Source organism: Folsomia candida, unplaced genomic scaffold (genome assembly GCF_002217175.1).
Source record: "Folsomia candida strain VU population unplaced genomic scaffold, ASM221717v1 Fcan01_Sc021, whole genome shotgun sequence".
NCBI lineage: Eukaryota > Metazoa > Arthropoda > Collembola > Entomobryomorpha > Isotomidae > Folsomia > Folsomia candida.
This window is the reverse complement of record NW_019091213.1, coordinates 1,222,761-1,247,914: the sequence shown is the minus strand read 5'-3', so window position 1 is coordinate 1,247,914 and position 25,154 is coordinate 1,222,761. Positions and strand designations below refer to the sequence as shown.

General features: G+C 37.0%; 3 protein-coding genes across 9 annotated transcripts; 2 read left to right on the top strand and 1 right to left on the bottom strand.

Moving 5' to 3' along the window:
- The first annotated feature begins 1,873 nt into the window (after nt 1-1,873).
- LOC110858471 (malate synthase) lies at nt 1,874-5,237 on the top strand. Of its 2 annotated transcripts, none has more exons than XM_022107267.2 (8): nt 1,874-2,328; nt 2,673-3,247; nt 3,331-3,499; nt 3,572-3,624; nt 3,714-3,821; nt 3,901-3,972; nt 4,066-4,240; nt 4,313-5,237. In XM_022107267.2, the coding sequence occupies exons 2-8, from the start codon at nt 2,686-2,688 to the stop codon at nt 5,016-5,018; spliced, it is 1,845 nt and encodes a 614-aa protein (XP_021962959.1). In that variant the 5' UTR covers nt 1,874-2,328; nt 2,673-2,685; the 3' UTR covers nt 5,019-5,237. The 2 variants fall into 2 exon arrangements, with proteins under 2 accessions (XP_021962959.1, XP_021962960.1); XM_022107268.2 differs by having other exon boundaries at nt 2,644-3,247.
- On the bottom strand, nt 5,097-24,098 carry LOC110858470 (ATP-binding cassette sub-family A member 3). 4 transcript variants are annotated; one of them, XM_022107262.2, is made up of 38 exons: nt 23,793-24,098; nt 18,280-18,617; nt 16,944-17,356; nt 16,558-16,806; nt 16,096-16,196; nt 15,854-16,012; nt 15,738-15,769; nt 15,449-15,657; nt 15,198-15,374; nt 14,938-15,119; nt 14,742-14,850; nt 14,544-14,663; nt 14,420-14,470; nt 14,251-14,327; nt 14,123-14,179; nt 13,873-14,040; nt 13,767-13,787; nt 13,609-13,685; nt 13,473-13,536; nt 13,055-13,389; nt 12,762-12,987; nt 12,612-12,691; nt 9,598-9,658; nt 9,391-9,517; nt 8,786-9,265; nt 8,227-8,712; nt 8,029-8,136; nt 7,906-7,953; nt 7,638-7,760; nt 7,468-7,533; nt 7,127-7,372; nt 6,968-7,051; nt 6,757-6,785; nt 6,581-6,678; nt 6,458-6,492; nt 6,338-6,390; nt 6,141-6,275; nt 5,097-6,065 (listed from the first exon to the last, which is right to left on the bottom strand). In XM_022107262.2, the coding sequence occupies exons 2-38, from the start codon at nt 18,294-18,296 to the stop codon at nt 5,754-5,756; spliced, it is 5,415 nt and encodes a 1,804-aa protein (XP_021962954.1). In that variant the 5' UTR covers nt 18,297-18,617; nt 23,793-24,098; the 3' UTR covers nt 5,097-5,753. The 4 variants fall into 4 exon arrangements, with proteins under 4 accessions (XP_021962954.1, XP_021962955.1, XP_021962957.1 ...); XM_022107263.2 differs by lacking the exon at nt 23,793-24,098 and adding an exon at nt 22,241-22,771; XM_022107265.2 differs by lacking the exon at nt 23,793-24,098 and adding an exon at nt 19,721-19,858.
- Nucleotides 9,835-12,587, top strand: LOC110858472 (zinc finger protein 491). Of its 3 annotated transcripts, XM_022107270.2 has the most exons (9): nt 9,835-9,992; nt 10,107-10,319; nt 10,389-10,436; nt 10,502-10,624; nt 10,684-10,800; nt 10,858-10,974; nt 11,033-11,275; nt 11,362-12,012; nt 12,081-12,493. In XM_022107270.2, exons 1-7 carry the CDS (start codon nt 9,955-9,957, stop codon nt 11,160-11,162), a joined length of 786 nt encoding a protein of 261 aa, XP_021962962.1. In that variant the 5' UTR covers nt 9,835-9,954; the 3' UTR covers nt 11,163-11,275; nt 11,362-12,012; nt 12,081-12,493. The 3 variants fall into 3 exon arrangements, with proteins under 3 accessions (XP_021962962.1, XP_035714716.1, XP_021962961.2); XM_035858823.1 differs by having other exon boundaries at nt 11,088-12,012; XM_022107269.2 differs by lacking the exons at nt 9,835-9,992; nt 10,107-10,319; nt 10,389-10,436; ... (1 more) ...; nt 10,684-10,800; nt 10,858-10,974 and adding an exon at nt 12,550-12,587 and having other exon boundaries at nt 11,207-11,275; nt 12,081-12,273.
- Nucleotides 24,099-25,154: the final 1,056 nt, after the last annotated feature.

Genomic DNA, 25,154 nt, shown 5'->3' with positions numbered 1-25,154 from the left:
ATTTCGAGTCGAAGCTTCTGGTCCTTTCTGGAAATTTATTTCTGGTATGTGCTGGTTCCAATGATGACTAAGGAAGCATTGTCAATTGCATAATAATATAGAGAAAAACCAGGAAATGTAAGTAAAAGAGGCTTAAACGCAAGTCCACTTTCACAAAAAAATGAACCGTTATTCAAATATGTGTCTTGCTGGGAGTATAAGTCCCTGACCTAACACAATCAGAAGGCCTCATTATTATTGCTCTGCCTGTCATTAACTTTGTTCTGGAAGGGTCCACTAAGCCTTAAATGATGCGCAATTCTATGTACATATGTATACACTTAATATGCATATTTACTCATAATAAGGCGTGGTTATAGCAAACCTTGTAGTACCCTTTTGTCAATGTCAATGTAGCCTTGCTGATAAATTATCCATTCCATATTTTGTCAGGGGTAAGGCATATGCAATAATATGCATACGTAGATATGTAGCTGAAAGCATTTACCTGTTTTCATTTGTACGTACAACAACAATAATAAATAAGTTATTATTGCATCCATCATTTCCATATGTAGTTTCCTGGTAATCTTCCATTACGAAAATCAATTTGGTGTTTGCAATGCCAGGAAAATTTCCAGCTTTTCTTTAATTTTCCACTGGGTTGTCATACGTAATACTCACACAGATGCATATACGATATTTGCGCATTATTTGTCTCCGGCATTGTTATGATTTTGTGCAAAAAAATATCTACTGTTTAACCTCTGGAACATTCCATTCATCAAACAAAACATAAGCGCAACAATGAACATTGCACTTTGCACGGTGATCGAGTATGACTAACTAACCTCACCTTATCCATCTGTCAATTATCCATGTATTTTAAGACCAGACCACAACCATTAGGTTCAGTTCAGATCTGGATGTCAGTGGAGAATTCAGGTTCCACGTGGGATCACAAGATTAATTACATTACAAAAAAATACACATGTACATAAGTGCGTACATGACTCGAGTCTGGTCACAAAATTGAGACGAGTACGATGACAGCTGCATTTATGTATTTAGATGATTTAATTTCAGAGTCTGATTATTTTCATATCAAATACTTGATGTCTCATAAGTACGTATGTTTACCAACAGCAACAGCTTTCCTACATATATGAAAGCTCGTTATATTATTATGCCACGTCGTATTTATAGGACTTTATACGGACTAATGTTCGCAAAATTGGACCCGTGTTCTAAAGGTGAGACTGGTTATGTCGATGCGCAACAGCAGCAGCAGTAGCATCTCAAGAAATATTGAGTATTAATATTATAATTTTATTGGTTTCCAAATATAAGGAAATATTCCTGGACAATGTTATCCTTGAGAGATTGCTTTTATGCATTGCATATGTACGATATACATACATATTTATTTCGTAAATGCTCCAAAGTCACAAGACAAGATAGGGCACATCTGCATTTATAAAACCTTGTCAACTCCTCCTCCTCTCTTTCTGGTTCAATTCTTAAGTCAGTTTTCTGAATATTTTCCATATTTGCATCTACATAAATATACAATCATCATCATCATGGACTGGATTTGCCCCTAGCTTAAAGTAAGTAGAAGAGATGCAATAAACTACTGTACTTCTTCTGTCATGCTGTGCTATTAAAATTGTTGTTTATAAAATGGGGCAAGATGACCTTGGGTCCGTCCGACTTGTAACCATGCAGGCATGCACTATTACCAAACTGTGTAAAAATGTAAAGGCCTATTTATCTATCATTATTAATGCGCATCTTCCTCCTCTCTTGTTTGTATGTATGTACATATTGTTGTGTGGAGCACCATTCTCGTGAGAAAAACAAAGTGGAATCGTCCTCTGAAACGCCTCGTCGGTTGCCGGTGGTTCCAGTACAATTCTTCTTGTGTTGTTGTGAAGATTGGTACAAAGGTCACATTGTCACTGCGTTACACTGACTGACTGGTTGAGGTTTGGACCCATCGCCCATCGCTTTTTTTGTGGGTTGGATGATGGGTTGTTGTTGCTAGCTATTTATTTACTTATTGGTGTTTTCATGCTAAACCAGGAAAGGATATTTTTGTGTAATGTGGTGACTGCAGTATCCAATCCACAACTTCCAGTTGTATACAAACTATGGAACTGACTAAACCAGAATAGGAAACAGAGTTGTGAGGATATTATTAGTACATTTGCATATATCGGATAATTAGTTGACCACAGGAATTATATTTCCGATCGTAATATTTCTGGAAATTCAGCCAATTCAGTCAATCATCACGCCATTTACTGTTGCAAAGAATCCGGGCGAAACTCTAACATAGGCTTAAAGGTAATACGAAAATAATAAAATTGTGTCTCAATTTAGCAAAATTTTCGCTATTTCAATACAGTTGATGTCATCAAGTAAAATTTGCATGTATATAAATATTTTGTCATAAAAATAAATTCTTGTTTTTATTAACCTGTTTTAATCTGTTTATGTAATGTCTCATAAAATCCTCGTCTTCTTGACATCGTAAGATCACGAACTGAACAGCCAGCATCGCATGAGCATACGTATTCTGCAAGAAGTTGATGCTAATGTGCATGACAATTGCATGTGAACGTGACTGACTAACCCAAAGTTAATCCATTCCATATACAGATATGATACATCCCGATTTCGCAATATAGGAACAACAACAACATGTTAATCAAGATCATCCTCCGGCCACTTCACCCTCAAGGCGGATCTCTGACAAGATCCACCACTTCCAGCAGATGCTTCTCCAATTCCGCTCCGGCACAAAATTCTAATAAAAACCTGACAATATTTGGAAAATCAAAGTCATTCCTCTCTCCACGAGCCGTATTGGGAGCATCTTCTTATCAAGTCTTCAAAAAGCAGAGATCTACCATGGCGCAAATCGATTTAGCCGTCAATACGCAGAGTGGTTGCTTGGAATTTGTCATCCCACCGGATTCATCAACCAAAGAAATTCTTTCCAATGATGCGCTCGTTTTTCTTAAAAAACTTCACCGGAATTTTGAACCTCGGCGAAAAGAGATTCTGGAAGCGAGAGTGAGACGTCAGCAGGCCATTAATGAAGGTAAAGACGTACTGGACTTTCTCCCAAGCACAAAATTCATCAGAGACGACCCCACCTGGCACATTTCTCCACTTCCACCACAACTTCACAGACGCCGAGTCGAAATCACGGGTCCAGTCGATAGAAAAATGGTCATTAACGCGCTCAACTCGGGCGCAGGTAAGAGGATTCACAGGAATTTGCTAATTTATAAATTGGGCCTGTAATCAGATACTTAGATATTATTTTATAATTGTTTTCAGACTGTTACATGGCAGATTTCGAAGACTCGACAGCACCAACTTGGCAAAATCAAATTGCTGGGCAGGCAAATTTGAAGGACGCGATCAGAAGACGAATTGACTTCACTGCGCCAAATGGAAAGGAGTACAAGTTGGAAGATGAGGTGGCAACGTTGCTAGTTCGTCCAAGGTGATTAAATTTTAACAAATTAAATTCACGTATTATTTTATAGATTTTGAAGGAATAATGTTTGTATTGCAGGGGATGGCACCTGGACGAAAAACATCTCTTAATTGACGGAGAACGACTTTCTGGTAATCCACGTTACTTAATTTCGTCCTTTCCGGTAGTACTTTTGTGTATGCAAAATTTAATTCATGTTTACTTGACTGATTCATTCCAGGTTCGATTTTTGACTTTGGGCTCTATTTTTTTCACAATGCACAAGAACTCTTGGCCAGAGGAATGGGACCGTATTTTTATCTTCCAAAATTGCAGTCTCATCTTGAAGGTATTTTAACTATTGAGATTCTACTCATTTTTTTAAATCCAATTATGCCTGGACACAAGCTCATGATTTTTTTGCGCAGCTCGATTGTGGAATGACGTATTCGTCTTTGCCCAAGATGAGCTTGGCATCCCCCAGGGGACGATTAAAGCAAGTAAGGACACCGACCAGTAATCAATTAGTAACTCAGTTATTCATTATCTCTTAATTTTAGAAATATGTAATTATTTCGTTCCTTGAATTACAGCGGTTCTAATCGAGACAATAATGGCAGCATTTGAAATGGATGAAATTCTTTACGAACTCAAAAATCACAGTTCCGGGTTGAATGCGGGACGATGGGATTACATTTTTTCATGCATCAAGACATTCCAAAAGAAATCTCCACAAACGATTAATGGACCATTCGCATTTCCCGACAGGTTTAACGGAATATAAATACTATAAAATCTATCAATTTACTAATCATTGGCTTCGTTTCCCTTTTCAAACAGGAGCCAAATAACGATGAACGTCCCCTTCATGCGTGCCTACTGTCTCTCCCTCGTGCAAACTTGTCATCGCCGACACGCCCCCGCAATTGGAGGGATGAGCGCCTTGATCCCGATCAAGGATGACTCTGCCGCCAATGAGAAAGCCATGAGTGCCATCCGCGACGATAAGATACGAGACGCCAAGGATGGTTTCGATGGAGGTTGGGTGGCTCATCCTGGTTTGGTCAATCTTGCCATGGCCGAATTTGTCAAAGTTCTTGGGGACAATTCCAACCAAATTAAGAAACCCTTGCTTCTCGATTACGTCCCAAAAGCAGAAAATATCTTGAATTTCCAACCAACCGAACCGAAAATTACGGAGACTGGTTTGAGGTCCAATGTTCGAGTTGGAATTCAATATCTTGCCAGTTGGTTGGCCGGCGTGGGTTGTGTTCCAATCAATAATTTGATGGAAGACGCAGCTACGGCGGAGATCAGTCGGTCACAAATTTGGCAATGGATTCACTCATCGAAAGGCGTGTTGGACGATGGGAGGAAGGTGAACGACGCTTTAGTCGACGCCATTACGGCCGACGAGTTGACAAAGTTGAAAAAGAATTTCCCCAATGTCAAAACCTTTGATAAAGCTGCAGATATTTTCATCCGGTTGTCAAAAAGTCCGAATTTTGAAGAGTTTCTCACTCTCCCTTTGTACGAAACTTTCTAAAATGGGCGATATAAAAAAATTACTGTGTTGCTGCCTGATGGGATGAATGAGACGTTAAACTTGCATACAAAAGAAATATGTTGTTTAGAGAATCAAGAGGATTGACTCATTTATTCTAAATTATAATTAAGTACTAGATTAAAGTATGGCATTAAATTTGTTATTCCACTGATCAACATTATATTACATGATCAATAAAATAAAAATGATACATTCCAATCTTGGCATTTTGAGTATAAAGATATTTATGACAAATTTAATGTGTCATTAGAAACACAGTATCAAAATTTGTCTATCTGATTTTAAGTATACATTTGATTGAATATCTGTATTGCGTAAGTATTATTATGGCTGTTGATTACACCAACCAACCAATGCATCTGTTATCCATCCCTTTAATATAAAAAGAATGGATCCGCATCCGGTTATTTATACATATGACACGTGTCCATCTGCCAATTAGGCACTACCAATTAAGACAAGATATAAACAACCACAGTAGCAGGACAACCACGGTAGGAACGATTAATACCTCTTCTATCTAGAAACAAAATCTCAACATCCTTATTCACCAGATAAAAGTATGTACATTATTTGCACACGAATTAAATACCTCTCACAAAGGTAGACTAATATTACGTTTAGAGATAATAATATCATTCTTTAAGTAGTTATTACACTAATAAAATCAGACCGCGTATTAAATTTTAAATAAAATTAATTATAAAATCACAGTTAAATATTGCAACTCTTACACACCAAACCTAACCCAAGACAGGACGACTCTGCACTTCTGCCAGAATATTGTTTACGTGCGAAGGATAGAAACACTTCCTCCAAAGAGGTGAGTGAAACGGTGTAGTCTTCGATAAGACTTCCGTACGTGGCGTCGTCTTCGCCAGGAACAATCTTGAGACTTTGTCTTCTACTGGTTTCCGACATAATTTCGGGCACTGCTGGAATGTGCATTTTCTTTAATTCTTCCATATTCCTGAAAATCTCGTCCCATGGGATTGTCGAGTCGAGAAGTTGGAATTGGAGAATGTTCTGAAAATAAATAAATTGATATTTTATTTTTGATTGTTTCATGAAAAATCGTGGAATTAATTGGTATGTACGAACTTGATGCTCATCTTGCAGCTCGCAAGGGTCGAATCTAGTTGAGATTTCCGTTTTCATATGAGCTATTATGGGTGAATCGACATGGTGGTGGTGTTTAAGTCTTAGGACGAGCGTGTACCCGTGTGCAAACTTGTTCTGTAATAGGATGAAATAATTTTAGATTTCATTTAGTTTTCAAATCAAGTCAATAAACTTACTCGGAGATATTCTGCCGAACCCATGCATTGGAAACGTCCATTTACCATGATTCCTAAAATTAATTGGGATGTTAAATTTAGTATTAATAAATTTTTAATGAGCATGTAAGCATGTTTTACCTAATCTGGAGCACAGAACTTCAATTTCGTCCATGCTAAAATGAGACGAAGTAAATTATTTACTCAGGTCATTCTGAATTGCCGAGTTTCAATAGCAAATAAAACTAGTAAATATGCACAAACCTGTGTGACGTGAGTATCACAGACTGTCCTGAGGCTTTGGCAGATGAGATTACGTCCCAAAATTGACGTCGAGATGCAGGGTCGACTCCTGAAGTCGGCTAAAGTATTGATAATTAAGTATGTAATTAAATCCTGCAACGGATTACTCGTTGTAATATAATAAGTTATGGACAAACCTCATCCAGAAGGACGACTGGTGGGTCACCTATAATAAAACATTATACTTTAAAGTACAATTTTGGCAGATTTTTCTTACTTGAATTCGCTAAAAAATGTTTGCACTTCACCAATTTCAATTTCTCATGAGTATTACATAATTAGTCAATATTTTGACTTCATTGGTGTGAACTGGATTTAATAAAAAATTTCATAGTACAAATAAATTACCAATCATCGCAATTCCCACGCTCAGTCTACGCTTCATGCCACCACTGTAACTTCCACTGGGGACGTCGCCACTTTTTTCGAGTCCTTCAAAATGAGTTAACAAAATTAATAACTTGGGACAGAATTATCCCCAAACTATAATATTTATTCACAAAATACCCAATTTCAAAAGCCATTTGTCCACTTCTTTCCTGGTTTCACTGAAAGGAACGCCTCGCAGATGACAGAACAGAGTTAACATTTCTCGGCCACTTAGCGAGCTAATAATAGCATCAAATTGCGGACAATAACCAATGTTTGCGAAAAAGTCTTTCTTGTTTGTTCGTAAAGTGTTCATAAAACTGGATGCATTTCCGCTTGTTAAATCCTCATCTCCAGTGAGCATCCTAAAAGTCGTTGTTTTTCCTGGAAGAATTAAGATGCGATATTTTAAAAATAATTTTTCAAGTATGTCTTCCACATTTTAATTGCACAATAACTTGTATAACTAATTTATGTACCTGCTCCGTTGACACCAAGCAATCCAAAACATTCTCCGTAATGCACTCCAAAGTTAATTTCTCTCACTGCAAAAAAAAATTGCGTTGTTCCGTCGAATTATCGTAAAATTCGTTGATAAGCTTTATCTTGAAATTTCCGAATGCCTTGATTAAAAAATGAATAAGCTTACCAGCCGCAAATGATCCAAAGTTTTTACTCAAATCGCATACGACTAATGCGTCCTCAGATTTGGTCATTTTATGAACTCGTTCATTCTCCGCAGCCACATCTTCGTCAACCTTGTATCCCTCCGCTATAAATAAGTAATAATTTTCATTAAATCGGTAAAATCTAAATGATCACAGTTTACATAATTAATCATCTATTTTGGAGACGTTTCCAAATTATCACAGCATAATAAAATTATAAAATGTCATTTTGTAGGTAAGAATACCCACCTTTTTCCATTGCATCTAAAGATTTGCTCGTTCCAGCTTCGAATATTCCTGTAAAAATTGACAAAAAGCATTAAAATAAATTGGTTGAGATTAAAAACTATGAATGAAGATTGCATCACTTACCACCAATCTTGGCCCGAACCCTTTGAAGTACTCCGGACTCTATGAGAACCACGAGAATCTGATATACTAGCGCAATGATCATAACGTACATCACTTCTTGACCAATTCCTGGAAAAATTTAAATAAATACATATTTCAATGTATTTATCATAACGAAACAAACGAAATGATTTAAATATATTCCACGCATTTTTTTACCCGGAATCGTGTATTTTTTTGCATCCGTTGCAGACGTGTAAGTATAATTCCACGTGAAAAATTTCTCTGGTTCGAAACAGGCAGGTATATCTGGGGTGAATTCATTCGCAAATTCCAAACAGTTTGGACAACACTGACGCAGCTGTCCGTCAACTTGATATTTCGGGTTGCAAATAATATCCAGTTCTTTCGACGTGAGGATGTTGCATCTTGAATTGGAAGTCGCAATTGCAGCGAACCTCATTATACTCATGGACCCACCAAAGGAAGAAAAGAGTCGGAAAAACCATCGGAAAGGTAAAAGTGCCGTCGTCAAGTTGGCGTTATCAGCAAAGAAAATTATGATAGGGATCATCATTCCAAACAAAACGTGGATAATCGTGACCCACGCGAATGCAAATGGTGACGACGAAGAGAACAGGCTGAAAAGGTATGAGAAGGAAATGGCAGAGTATCCGTAGATTAGCAAAATCAGGATGATGGAGCCTGAAAATTTGATACAAAATAAATATGTAAGTAATCAATCTTGCAAAACTAGTTAGCCTCAATTTGATCTTACCAAATCCGTCATGCGCCGTGAAGGATCCCTCATTCTCAAAAATAGGAAATGCTATAACCATCAAAAGAATGGCCACCGTCATGATAAAAAAGTCCCAGACGAAAGAAGTTCCCCAAAAGGTCAGAGTATTTACACCCGTCATGAGTTGCAATTGTTTCGAGTTGGACAACCGTTCTTCCGTGGGAAATACGGCGTAACTTGCTGCAAAGAGGGCCAGACCGATGGGTACCAAGGCTCCAAACACGACGGGAACGAGCAACGTAAATGCTGGATTTGGTTGGGCTGCTTGGAGCGTGGCGAACAACTGGTTTTCCAAAGGATGGTAAGTAATGTCAATTGAATAATCTTTTTTGTCCGTCATGGACTTGAGGATAGTGTTGGTCGCCAAATTCATCGAAATTGGGGATGAGTGGAATGGAATCGAGTTGTACATGGCGTTCACGTAGGACGAGTTTAAGTAGGCGGCAATCATGTATTGGTCTGTACAAATTAAGGAATATTTGTAACAGTGGTGCCAATAAGCTTATCATTAGAAAATATTAAATATATATATGGATAAGTATGCGAAGTTTATGCTTCACTTTTTACTAATTACTGTTTAATACCTCGATATGCTCCCAAGTCGTAATCGGCAATTTTGATCAATTCGTCAATCAAATTGGTTGAATTTGGATTTATGTATTGCGGTTGACCATCTTTTCCAACCAGGTTCGAATAAATGTCCCCAGTTTCCTGCAAATGTGAATAAAATAAAATTTTCACTTGCTGAGTTTATCAAAAGTACTAACATATTTATCATTGATGAACCTCACCTTATCTGAACTCGAGTACAATGTGACAGCAGTTTTAAACTGGGAAATATTCATTTTCAACCTACAAAATCAAAATACGATGATTATCATGTGTTCACACCCACTAATAGAAACAATGGTATGCCACTATGCCTCCTTGTTCCTCTTCCATACCTTCTCATACCTTCCCCTGTACAACCTGCTGTGCATTCGTCATGCATTCATCCCCGTCATCATTCTGTGCTAACTGCCCAGTCTCTCTTCCGTTCCAAAAAAGAAACTCTCCCTTCCGTCTTTGCACAATTACTTTTTAAGTTCTTACGGAACTTTTAACTATTTTTTGAATTCGTAAAGTGTGGAATCGTTGATAGTGTCATAATGTCGGGACGATTGTCCAAATTTCAGGCGGAATCGAAGTGAGTAATTTGTACTATGTATATATGCTTATTATCATGTGTTTGTCCATTTAATAAATTGTGATGTTTAAGTTTCAAAACTTAATTGCATGTTATTAATTATTCATTTCACAGTGATATACCAGTATTAAACTGTAAGTGGGCCCCTAAATGTAAACGGGCATTTACGCTTGAATTCCTGCTGGAGGCTCATGAGAAAATTTGTCCCAACCAAAACACAAACACGCCGGATTCAAAAGCCACACCCTCCTCTAGAACCATGACTGCCACCACACCCACCGTGTTCATGAGCCCACCACACACACCCGCATCAGCGTCATCAACTATGTATGTATACAAGACGCATTTATTAATTATGTATGTATGATAAGTAATTATCAACATGTTCTCATTTAGCAAAATTGGTCAAAAAAGAAAGTCTGTTCCTGTTAGTGCTCCAGCGAAGTATGTACATATGTAAATTGCTATTAAGTATGTGACTAATGTTATGAATAATTATTATTATGCAGGAAGTATCGGTGCAAAAACTATAGCGTGTGTCACAAATCCTATGAATTGAAAGATAGCAAGTACAGACATGAACGATTGTGTGGACTATCGGAACAGGATAAGCAAGCACATCTTAAAGCCAAGTGAGTTAACTAATAAGGATAATAATAAATGAAATGTGAATTTTTATGATCAATTTTAGGTTTGGAGACAAACCTAGTCATGTCTGTATCAAGTGTGGAAAGGTTTTTGAACAGACGATCGAAAAACGTCATCACGAGGATGGATGTGCCTTCAACGCTGAACAATTAAGGATAAAGTAATACCATATATATAACGTATGATTTTAGCATTCGTAATTTTGACTAATGTATAGATATGTTGATGATCCTACTCACTTTTGCTCGAAGTGTGAGCGGTTCTTCGTGGACCCAGGTAACTGTCAGAGGCACGAAAGAAGTTGTGGCGTCGACAAGGAAGAAATGATGATAAGGTATGATTATTATTAGTCGTTTTATATATTATGAAATATGAAACAACGCAATTTTTAGGTTGGCTGGAGATCCGACCCACCTTTGTTCGAAGTGTGACCGTTTTTTCTTGCAGGCGTTGAACTGTCAGAGACACGAAGTAAGCTGTGGCGCCACAAAGGAGGAAATGATGATAAGGTATTTATGGTAAGGTAACCAGGTCAAGCGGCTTTAAGGGGCCAAGAGGTTGTGTTTCTCGGACAGACCGGTTTCAAAGGGGAGGATAGTTCGATGCAGGCAAGGAAACAAGAAGCCCTCGAAATAGTACATTTCTTTAATTAATCGACTTTTTTTATACATACACATGATTTTTAGTACGTGCATATGTTCATAATTATGTACATTTGCAGAGCTACGGCTATTATTCTAATCAGTACCAAGGACAGAAGATGTACTACATTAACTCGGAGAGAGAGCTGGCTAACTTGTCCCAAAATACAGATGCCGATTTGATGAAGATGCTATATAAAGCTGTGCGAGGGGACCCCATTTTCTGTTCTTGCATTGACTGCAAGTGTGAGGCATACTTTCATTATGATCTCGAGAAAGTTACCAAAGTTGACTTCCAACTGGCTGCGGGACAGGTGAGCAAGTCGCCACCACCCCCCTTGCCTCGACAAAGACCACGCCCATGCAACCCGTCAGCAATTCAGGCCGAAGTAGATCGTCTGTTCCGTACCTTGAAGAAAGAGATGGGACTTGTTCTCGCCATCCCCTTCAACGTCTACTCGGTCCTCCTCGTTAAAAAGGCAGATTTCCCCGGCTTATCAGACCCCCGTGCCGTAATCAACGCACTACTAGGGACAACGAGAGAAATTGTGGCTTGGCTCTACACTGGTAAAGGGGTTGAGGCAGAAAATGGGGGGATCCATGAACACCACTTTTACGGATCCAGTACGATCCAGAACGAACTGGTTGATGGCGATAAAATCGCCATCCAAATCGCCAGGATGATGTGCAATTCCCAGAAGGATGCGGAAGAGAAAGAGGCGTTCGTTTTGGTGAGCTACATATATACACACTTTCACATGTTAAGCATGTCTGTAAATATAAATTATTATATTTACAGTATGCATCTCAACTTGCTGCTCGGAAGAAAAGTGATGGAGGGGTTAGAATTGTACCAATAAACGTGAGGATGGAGTGGGTGGCCTGGCGACGATTGCCGTATGACACACGTAAATTGTCGCAGGAGTGTGGCGATAAGGGGGTAAAACCGTACTCTTTCACCAGCAAGGATGATAAGCCCATTTTTGAGGAGGGTGAGTTCCACTACCCAATCAATCTCCAACGACAGTTAAGCAGAAACGAGATCAAGGTTGTGAAGTTGCAGAGTAGACGTTGATTTTTTGTTATGATTTTTTTAAATGAATTTTTTTTTCGTATGTTTTCGGTTTTTTTACCGGTGCTACTATTTTTTATCCAACTGCTTGTTTCTGATACCGAATTATACAATAAACGATCAATAATAACTCGTAATAAGAGGTATGAGTGAGTGAATGAGGACATACAGAACGCTCCTTGTTTTTTTTAAATAGATAGAGAGCAAAAATCCTATTAAAAAAAGCGATTGAAGTTCAAACTACGGTGACGAACTTACGGTGGTGAAGACGTTGCTGGAGAATATGCAATGGTGCTGAGCAAAATTGCAGCAATCAGAAGCAATGGTGGAATCACGAACTAAAATCATGGACAATATAAATTTTTAGTAAAATTGAAATTATGAAAAATTTAATGTAATCTAATTTACCTGTGAAATTAGCAGTTTTTTGTTCCTGATTGTAAAGTTGTATTTCTTTTGGAAGAGTCCGAACAATTGGTGCATAAGGAGTCGTTGAGGCCGTCTTTGTTCTTCCTTTTCATTTCCACTCGTCCCATTCATGTTAATCCCGTTGGTGACCCCGTTCGGCTTTTCATTGTGTTTATCTTCTTCAATCATCAGCTCCCCATTTTCAAGGGCTTCCATTTCTCCAATTCTGTCAATAATTAAAACATATTTAATTTTCTGTAATAAATAAATAACTATGAAATGCAAAGACTCACTTCAAAAAGACTTGATCAATTGTGGAAAGAGAAAGTCCGACCGTAACAATTCCCAGACTTTCTTTCTCCGTGTTCAATTTTGAAAACACGTCAGGAAAGATTTCCAATGTTTTTGCATCATTTGGCAGTGACATTGAAATTTCGGTCTGATTGTTTTTATTGTGACCATTGCTGTGTCCATTGTTGTTATCGTTGGATTCCATGATTGCTCGGGGAATGAAGGATTGAACGACATCCAAAATTTCCTTGTTCCCAGATTCTCCTCCATTTGTAGTCAATTTCAGTGTGTAGCCAGTGCCATAATATTTTTTGAGGAAGAGTGGTGTTCCGCAGCACTTTAGATATTAAAAAATAGATTTAAATTAAAATCAGCAGCAGCATTTGTACAGACATAAATCGTATAAATATAAATGCATACCTTTATTTTTCCAGACGCCATCATAGCAATCCGGTCACCTAACACGTCAGCTTCTTCCATGAAACTTTATAAAAAAAGAGAAATTAAATATGTCACAAATTTTCGTTAAAATAATTTTATGGAATCGGAATATTACTGTGTGGTCAAGATTATGGTACGTTCTCCACGCATCTCCAAAAGTAAGTCCCAAATTACTCTCCTTGCTTCTGGGTCCTATCAAATAATATGAAATATAAAATAATTTATTTAAAAAAATCAATTACACGAAAGAGTTAAAATCTTAAATGTATGTACCATTCCGGATGTGCACTCATCCTACATTAGAAGAATTGTTCGTTAAACATTTGTTGACAATTAAATACCCATACATGTAAATCACACATAATAATTACCAACTTACCAGGATGACCACTTTAGATCCTCCAATTAAAGCCATTCCCAGCGACAGCTTTCTCTTCTGTCCCCCAGATAACTCGCAAGACATGTAATGCGTCTTTTCCTTTAAGGCTAACTTTGAAATTAAAGTTTTGGCATCCTTTGCAGCCTCTTGGTGACTCAGTCCTTTCAACTACATTGAGAATTTGGTCATACATTTAAAGAGTTCTCATATGCTGCAGAAGTAGAATAGTAAAATAAGTTATTTTTCTTACTCGTCCAAAGAGAATGAGATGCTCCCAAACGGTCAGGCGATCAAAGAGCATGTTATGCTAAAAATAATTAAAAAATTTAACAATATAGAAAAAATCTAGCATTTTTCTAGTAAATTAAAAATCCACACCTGTGGACACAATCCAAGGGATTCTCGCACTTGATCCATCTCACTTCTGATATCATAACCACTAACAGAAGCAGTTCCTAATAAGTATAAAATGAAAAACATTAATTTTACACAAATAACACATAATCTGGGCGAGTCGGACATTTGAAAGTAGTAATAAAATCAGTACCTCCGGATGGTGGGAACAGACCAGTTAATATTGACAGCGCAGTTGTTTTTCCTAAAATTATGATTTTAAATACATTTTGCATGTTCATTGGACTAAAAAAGCATTAATTTGTGACACAACTTACCTGCTCCATTGTGCCCAAGAAGTGCAGTAATTTGCCCTTCATATACTTTCAACGAAATTCCATCAACGGCACGTTTCTTGCCAAAGATTTTCTTAAGGTTCTGAATTGCCACTCCAACAGCTACATAATGAGAAAAAAAATGCATTTTATAAATACTTCCAGCTCTAGTATAGACATCTCCAATTTGTCCATTCTCACTTAGACCAACGGGTTCCTTTTCAAATCCTGGTCGCTCAATGGGAGCAGCCAGTGAAGCTCTTCGGGTTGCAATTGCCTTCGGAGTGTCGTCAGAGATCCATGTTGATTTCTAAATTGTCAGAAAACATGAAAAATTCCATGTATTTAACATTGCAAGAAGAATGACCAATGAGACATGATAACAAGTTATGTATACCTGGAAAATATAATACCAAGGCTTTCGGAGACCATATTTCGACGGGAGGACATTCTCAAGATAGATCGTCAACGTCACAAATATTACAGTATCCACCACAAACATGATGAGCACGTGGTACAAGGCAAACCCGTCAATGGGGCTTGTGGGTTGAAAAGCAGTTTGCCAATTGGCTCCGACACCTAGAAAATAATTATGTAAAAAGTATTATAAAATCAGAATCTTGGACAAAATTTGCTGATTCATTTTTAAAGTTTTACCTCGTGTTTCAAACGAGTACATGGCTTTCACGGCCCAATGCAACGCCATATTTGGAAAGAGACATGACACCAGTTTGCGCGTCAGTGTTACCGACTCTGCGTTTTGCTCCATTGGAACGGCCAACACCAAGTAGATGACCAACCAAGTAACGATTCCAAGAGCAGTTGCAGTCGTGGCTATAATTTTTAAAATCATGCCAATTAAATTTTGTCTTCATACACAATATATATTTCGCATAAATAAATATTACCTCGATCTGACAGAACTGAGACGAAGAAGCAATACGACGTTGCTGCGATGATGTAAAAGAAGAACACGACCCACCAAACGGTTGGATCACTGTACGGCAAAACTGGACCAGTTTCTTCGTTGAATGTCGTGAAAAATAGGAAAATTACGAGCGTCACAGAAATTACGAGGACTAGAAGCGAGTTGATCATCCATCCGAGCCAGTGAATCCTATGAAAAATACCATACATATTAATAGAACATAAATAAATATTTAAAAAAATATTTTTAAAGGGTTGTTTTAAAAGTACCAATTTGGGAGCCCCATAATTTTCATGAGTTCCTATAAGCAAACAATAAGTAAATATTTACTTCTAATGGAAAAGCCAATAGCAGACGCGTACACAAATATTTATTAATTTCTCACCTTGATTCCAGTCTCCCTTTCAGAAACAACTTTAATGATGATGGACGGGACGATGAAAACAAATCCAATGATCATAAACAACGGTACGGCCAGAGAGTTTAGCTGATCAAACCCTTTGTTTCTGACGTAAGGTGGGTACGGAAAAACTTGGTGATGGATCTAGAAAATTTCATCATTTCAAAATGATTTAAAATGCATTTTCTTCATAAAGTAATTTACAAAATGATAAACTTGAAACCAACCTCCGTATCAACCTCCTTTCCAGAAACCAAAGAAATCAGAATTTTATCGAGCAGAATTTGCAACCCAGTAAATCCTCCGTTCACGTATGAGAAAGCGTTATCTAAAAATAAGAAATAAAATTTGATGATGAAATCATGGAATTTTTCATTCATTTAATAGATTTCAGACCACATAATAAAATCAGTGATAGCTACATATCTTCAGAAACATAAAAATTATACTCTCGAAAAACTTGCTATCTATTTAATATATTCCCAGTGGATCATTATCTACTGCATTATAATGCCTACGTACATGTATCACGTAGCCAACACATACATAAAATTGTTTACTATCTCAACTTTTTGCTACTTGCTATTCATCTGAACTATTCAGACAAGTCTCCTGATATTAAATAATTGGGCACACGTGGGAATAGCCATGCATAAAAAACTGGGCTGTTTTTTTCTTAATCAGCTTACCATCCGATGGGCCAGCAAACTGAATCCAAGGAAAACTGCTTCGTGTTTCAATCGTGTAAATAGGCAACCGGACAATGTAGTCGAGTCTCCCGTCCGGAGTATTTTTAAGATCTTCGACATCTCCAGAGTGAAACGGCTTCCCGAAAACGATAGCTGCACGGACTCGTTGGACAAATTCCTTCGCCGACTCTAACTCGCTTTGCTCGTTAAATTCCTCCAATTCCGCCTCCGTATCGAATCCTTTCAATTCTGCACACAGATTTTATGATAGATCAACATTTTTAAAAAAGATCATGATAGTTTTGAGGAAAAATTGTCTCGGTAATAAACCAGTCTACATTTGAATAAATAAAGGTAAAAATTGAAATTGGTAATAAATTACGTACCCATTCTCTTTGCTTTTATCCTTCCAGCCATGTCCTCCATGATTTGTCTGGTTAAATTATTCTGTGGTACGTACGCCAAGAAGGACCTCTTTCTAAACAGCGTCCTCCTCGTCTCTCCCAGCATTTCCATCTCATCCTGCGACGGAAATATGGTCGTCGTATTCATCACAGTTTTATTATCGTCCACAATCTGCGTTCGGAGAAAGGCGAGCGCCAGGGCGACGAGGGTTGGCAGCAAGATTTCGAGGATGGTGACCATCCAGTGTCTTCTCCGTAAGAGGAGATTCTTCCAAAGGAGGAGGCCAAGCCGTTGACCGAATCCGGCCGACTTTTTCTTCTCCATTCTATTCTTCCTACCTTGTTTGGACACTTGATTTTCTCCCGACTTTTCGTCAGGAATGTCCTGCACCACGCTGTTATTATCATTGAAAGAAGGGGAGGAGGAGGAATTAGTTTGTGCAGGTTTCACGATAATAATTTCACTGTTCATTTCGACCCAAAGTCTTTTGCACCATTAACCAACAACGAGAGAGCAAATGGGTGAATTGACCAGATTTATTTCATGGGCAGCAGCCTTCGATTAATTCTAATTGAAGACCCGAGACACGCTAACCACTTTGAGCCATGCAAAAATTACCAACTAACTAAAGCACGACGAGACAGGAACTTTCCTTATTTTAATAAACCATTTTATTTATTATACTTGGTTGTCTGCACCTTGGTCAAACTCTGGAGGAGTGAATGAAGGCCAAGTAAAAATTCCATACCAAACCACGACCGAAACACGACTGCATAGTGAAATTGGGATTAAGCTCCATTTCAATATAAAAAAACCTACAATATGCAAATTATTGTAACACTAAATGGTATTTCTTCTAGGAGGAAATTATTCCAGAATTGTTGCGTTATATTCATTGCATTACTCAATAATTCCCATTTATTAATCGAGTATTGGCTGAATACGGACTCGTTCTTCTTGGTAAACAATAACTTCTTTTCATTGTCATTTCGTCGGTACAATCGACCATTATGCATACATCATTTTTGGACGTAATATTTGTAAACAGTTTTACTGTTTGCATTCAATTTCCAGGTAAAGTGATGTGTGTTAGTGAAGTTGAACCTGGCAAATGTTCTGGACAATTAATTCGCCTTGTGATTAATGATCCAACATTAGGTACGACTAATGACGTGACCTTGATGTTTGACACCAAATTGCTCTCTCGTATTCTTTAATGGATTACTATACCAATTTGCTATAAATTTGTAATCTGGCTTACGACACGATTTATACATATGCACCCCAATTAAAAACTTGTGTATGTAAAAAACTTACTATCGCTTGCTGGGCATCTTGCTGCTTCGTATTTAATTAAGGAAATTGATCCAGAGTTAGCAGTATTTCACAAACTTATGTATTATGCGGTCAGTCTTTAAAATTGCAAAATATTTCGCTGGACATTGACCAGCGTTACTTGTTTCCTTCAGGTCGATGAAACAGACGGTGGTTTTGGATGGATGGGTGGGTCATTCATCAGTTGGACATTGTTAAAATGTTGCACAAATGTTAATTCATAAACTTTTCATTGCGGGCTATCATATCACAATTGTTTTGAAATAACTCCAGTTGTTCCAGTGAAACGACGATGTTGGTTACAGAATCTGGTCCAGCCTCTGAAATTAGAAACATGTACACATATTTAGTAAGTTTTGGTAAGTGCTAAAAATTCAGTCATTGTGAAATCTGTTGCATTTTAATTTTTTGTTTCTTAAAGTAAACTCCATTTGTAGACATGCCTTATTGTGGAATGCATGCACATTCTCACAATTCTCATAATTAAGTGAACTAGGACTTTTGGACCAGAAGTAAAATAATACATATGCATGTATGCATTCATTATTGCAAAAGCTTGTTTTCCACTGGAGGATCATTTATGGTGAAGTAAATGCTGCAAACTGTTGTTATATTATTAAATGTGTGCATACATAAAAACTCTCCCAACAGACGAGGAATTGGATATTATCCGTGGGAAATTGACCACAATGAGGGAAACAGCGTTCACAAATCCTATTATTATTATTTGCATGCCCCTCTACATATATGCTATGTGCTATGTAAACGTATGTTGGCTATTTTTCCTCTGCTGTGAAAATTGATTTGATTTAAAAGGTTTTCAATTTCAGTGTTGAAATAATTGTGTATCCAGAAAGTGAAGCTATGAACTTGTAAAAACACCGCCTCACCACAAAATCCAACGTACTTCCCAACTTTATCATAAGGATATGAAACTTGTGGAAGGGAAATATCACGACTGGCGTTTTTTTTTAACCATAAAATATTTACGCACAAGCCATACAAAAATAAATTGGTTCTTTAACTTTACCAAAATTCCAGTAACATCTCGTTCCCAATACTTCCGAAATACGTCACGATGCCTTTCTTTTTAAAAATTGGAACTTTAACCACAAATGACGATCCTTAATTTAACCATTTGTTTTACGTAAAACTAGGGAATTACTGAATTTTTTTTCTTGGTTGTGCCAGCCTCCAAAATTTCCACTTCTTTTTTTTCCATTCCAATTGTAAAGTTTTTTTTAGTATGCATGCTCAAAGGACATTCATGCATATTCAAGTCTGCCGAGTCAGGCAGAATAGTGACAAAAAGTAAATAAATAAATATATTTTTCACGATCACACTCCCAACCTTTTTTCTACACATTTATCCAACCATTGCTCATACATACATACACACCTTTGTTCATACATAAATACATACCTGAAAAAGCTTAATGATGATGATGATACCTCTTATTTGAATACCTGACCGAGAGTGACAGGTTGAAATGCATACACGAAACCAAATGGCCAATATAATTTACTTAAATATGCTGTGGTCCCCCCTTCCTTTGCTCGACTAGCCTAATAACTGTACTTTAACTCAACAACTTAGCCTTTAATTTCCGTACCACAAAATTATTCCAACGAGAGTAGAGCAAACGTTGGACCGCATAAAAAAATCTGACATTTGTAAAAAAAACAAGATGCGGGTTTCTTCTTCTTCCTATTTATTATTATACCAGCACTTATGGTTTCACTGAAAGATTTCACATTTTATTTTCATCCGCGGTTTTATTGCTGAGTAATGAGTTTTCGAAAACGAAATCTAAATAAGCACATTTCTTAAAGTCTGTCACACACAGCACCCAAAAGAATGACCCACTTTTGTCCTCTTTATAAGTATTATTATTATTTTGACTGCTTCCTAATCAAAACGTGGTAACTTTCCTTTCGAAAATAACTTTAAACACGCGTCGCTGCAATGGATGTTTAGAAAATACCACGATTTCTGCAATTTTACCAAAGCACACACACACACAAAGAAGACGTAAAGTTTACTGACGTCCCTTCACGTGTATAACTTCTTCATCTTCCTTCCCAACCATTAAATCCAGCCTTATCCCTTCATAATTCGTCCCAAATCTTGGTGAGATCTTTGCACTTGCAAAATAATCTTCCAACACAAAAATACAGATTTCCCTTTCATTCCTATTCGCAATACTTATTCGCAGTCGGTCAATCAAGTCGCCATGATGTTATTAACAATGACGTGTTAACAACCTTTTCTGCGTAAGGTGGATGATGAAGTAAGAGAAGGCAAATACTAAATAAGTGACCATTACACGCCGTCCAATGCAATAATGCAACTTGCAATCGTCGTGCCGTGTCTGTAATTAGTCAAAGTTGGTAACAGAGCAGGCCATGGCTATATGTACTTCATACACAGATTGCTTAAATTGTGCTGCTGTTGTTGCTGAATTGAAGTAAGTGAACTTGTTGTGTGGCATTGCACTTGCAGTTTTTTTTCATTGATGAGGATTGCTTTGGTTGGATTGCTTTGCTCTTGGTTGATGATCCCTTATTGTAAATATATATTGTCTTCAATCAATAATAGAATGTATACATATACCTTTTTATTATCAGTATATGCATCCATGTAGATAAATACTATTCCGTAAAGTTCTGTACGTACGTATGCATTGCGTGTTTTTATTTATCAAAGTTGTTGACTGCAAGATCTTTATAAAAAAAAGTACTTTGCAAGATCTTTCAGTTAAGCAAATCGAGTCAAGTACACGCAAAGAATGAGCAGAATCGTCATTGCATGACATTCAATAGTATCTGCATCTACTTCTTACTTCATCTATTTATTCCATCTGCGACCTATGTGAGTATGTACATACAATCTACTACGGTTAAGGTGAGATGAAATGTGTGAAAATTGTATAGAATCAAGTAACTACATACGCGTAAAAGACAGTGGTGAAGATTTGGTAAAGAGAATTGCAAAATATTTTTGCTCTTTGTTGCAACCTTATTAGCTGCAATATTGTGTGTTTTGTGCAATTGTGGAAGTAAAAATTAATGAGATTAGTTCCGCTGTATGTTCATGCATGTGGTACGCACCTCGGTTTTGACGTATTTTATTTTATATGCGTATTACGGTAGGGATAATAATCAATTAGTCAATCGGATATGAATATGTATGTAACATGCGACTTAAAATTCTAGGTTTACGCATGTATGTATCAACTTTTTGAGGCGTATTAAAAAATGTGCTCTCAATCTTTGCATCGTTTGTGAATATTACAGAAAGTAAGCAAAATTGACGTAATTTGGTTTGATTTATTATATTCAGCAGCACCTTATGCATTTTCTTAAAAAGTGGCATCTGACATGCATGATTTACATGCATGCAACTCTATGTATCCTCAACTAAATAATGTTGCAATTCCAATTTTAATGTGTATCAATATGACTTTTGTGATGAGATTTTCCAAATTTTTATATATTTTTAATAGGATTATAAATTGTTTCAGTGTATTTTACATAAATATCTGTGCCTCCATTTGGAGGGATTTGAGCTTACTTGAGGCTTTTGTTTAATAAGATTGGCCATGTTTTTGTCAGATCATTTAAACTAGGACAACTTTCTTGTTGTACAGATTTTTCCAAGATTATTAACCTCCTACTCTAAATCTTGGTCAATTTAGGATGAAAAGTTGATAAATCCAACAATATTTCTGCTATTCAGCTCTTACTTTCTTCCGCCTTTTGTTTTACTTATCAATCCAAAAGCGATTAACAGCGCCACTCCTGAGATGATTATCATAAACTAATTGCTGCCATTAAGATACCGCATAAACTCTTATTAATTTTTCTGTTCCAAAATATTATACACATGATTTAAACTGATTTTGTACAATCTACAACACTGCAAATTATCTGTATTACTTACACCACAGCAATTTTGAGAAATCATGGGATTTCCAATGTATGTATCCAGCAAAGAACAAGATTCTCCCATCCACTTCACAATCACTTATGATAATTCACCCTGTGTACGAGTGTAGATTTGATTGATAGCTTTATCCTTCCCTGAAATTATTTTCGTTGTTGTGCATGCATTCACTGGAGGAGGTTTGAGCAAAAACTCCTCCACGTGGGGACAAAAACTATCACGAAACTTGGACTTTTCCGATTTCTGCAACTCACAATGAGACACCAATGCAAAAAATGGGTGGCGAGATTGTTGGGCTTTGTCATTAGCACGAATAAGTACAACACTAACTAAAACTCTCTTAATGCTGATTTGAATTCAACGACGATAATATAACGACAAAATGGAATGGTAGTATATTTTCAAATAGGAATGACGCTGGGTTAGATTCACCAAGTAATGTCCACTATCTTACGCAATGTGCACTATACGCTAGAAAATCAACCTGACCTGAAAGACATCTCCCTCGCATGTCTGCAAGCGAACTGAAATTTGCGGAATGGCTTTTGCTGCTTGATCATGTATGAAATGGAAATACAGGTTTTCTACTTTGCTTTGCTTTACCACCTGTGCTTACCTGTGGTGAGTATCTATTAGACAGGTAGGTAGGTCGGTCGGTAGGTGTGTGCATATGCATGTACTTAGGCAGCTAAGTAGATGGTAAAAACAATTGAAATTACTGAAGGAATAAAATTCATTTGGATGGAAAACTAATGTGCAGTAAAATCCCATATAAATGGATTTATAATATCCATGAACTAATATCTGATTCTTATTTGCAAAATACTTACAAGAAGAAGCAGAAGCTAGTAAAAAATATAGTCCAGTCAATTCTCCAGCCAATTTCTATTCCTTATTCTCATAGAGCTGAACATATACGTATAGGCAGAGGTCATGGATTTATTTATCGATGTGCGTATCTATACGTATGTACTTATTTTAAAGTATGGTATAAGTATCCTTATTCAGTTAACTTCCTACATGAAAATTGGTGGGATAAACGAAATCAATCCCAGAGTTGTAAGTACTACTGTTGGGGATAAGTGCAATTCCATAACTTGTGTGTGAGCTATGCTTTATAAAAATACATAAGTCCAGTTAAGAGTTTCCAGTCTCATATGTATGTATGCTACGTATAAAGAATAGTCTAGGATTGGCAAGAATGGGATAAAATGTTACGTTACGTTTGCTTGAACTAAAAAAAACAATTCACACGCTAAGATAATAATAGTGATACTGCATGACTAATTAGAATGGAAATTTCTTTATTTTTGTAGACAAGTCCAATGTCCAATAAGTTTCAGGACGCAGTTCATGCACGTAAAAACAGAGACTGGAGATAATTTCTCAGCTTTTTTGTATACTTTCTTCGTTCATTTCATTCTTTGTCGGTAATGACATTATTACCAAAATTCGTGTTTGCACTACAAAAACATAAGCCCATCAGTGCAAACTAATTTAGTACTTTGATACAGAGATTGCAACTTGTTCACACCATAAATCATATTACCTTTTTGCCGATCCTAATCCCGTAGAAAAACAATTTATGCGAGTTTTCCTATGAGTTGAGGTTTTTGATACTCATTAAAAAATGATTCGTTGATCTTTTCGGTGGTTGTCTCATCAGTGGAGAACAAATCGTTTTTTATAAATTATTTGATTTTGAATTTTTCTGCGACTTCCTCCATTAAAGGTTCGTTAATTTCATGGTGGATTATACATAAGCTAAACTTTAGTTTAATTCGTCTTCATGTAATCACCACGTAAATGCAAAGAACTGGACACGACACACACGGTAATCACCTACCTCACACTTCACCAGCTCTGACAAGAAGACTGAAAAACTTGACGTGTGTCCCTCGATAAAAATTAGCATGAAATCAGGGAGAAAAAAAGAATTGATAGAAAAACTTGCATAGTTCTGTTACGCCTTTTGTTCAGGTGGCATCATCAAAGTGCTGAGACGATGGGCAGACGTACATACACCGAATACCCACTAATTGCAAGACCATGATGTGTAAAATGTACATATATGAGTCTATCCATTCAGCATAATTAATTAAGAAACTAACTGGATACATACAAATACATGTGAATATATGCAACAATATACAGATGTACATATTTATAACTCTATATACACTACTATGCAGTGGCCGCGGAAGCTGTGGGGATACGTGGCGACATTAACATTGTAGGATGGGGGAGGAAGGGGTTTATATAATATGAGCAGACGATGGGGACATTAAATAGATAACCGTGGGGACATTCTCCCTCTGTCCCCTCAGCTTCCGAGGCTATTGAACATGTACGTACATATATGAGTTCATACGTCACATGTAATACTGCAGAAGAACAGTTGGTAAAAATAAATAGTTTCACGATCGAGAGTGGTTTGGTTACCTCGAGGAAAATTGTGGCTTGAATATTATGTCATCCATTATGATGACCCTGTTGACTTTGGAGTACGAGTCGATCAATTAAACGATCATTTTACAAGGCACACAACTACCCAAAAAGTTGAGATCCCTGAGGATCTCGCGACCTAATGAATTTCGAATAATTAATTCAGCAGTGGTGCATTTATTTGCACTTACTTAAAAGTGTAAAGGTAATAATATGCGTGTGTGTGTGTGCAAGATCAAACCTGTAAAAGCTAACACTTTTGATTTTGCCCTTGATTTTGGTCAGGTTTGTTATTTAATTACGACGGGGTCTCAATCATAATGCATCCAATGTACGTACTTACATGTGATATTGGCATTGATTTCTGACCAGATTTTTCTTACCTTTTCTTATTATCTTCGTTAAGTGAAGAAAAATAATACGCTTTTGGTTATATAATTTAAACGCAATTTTCCTTGTGGCATGG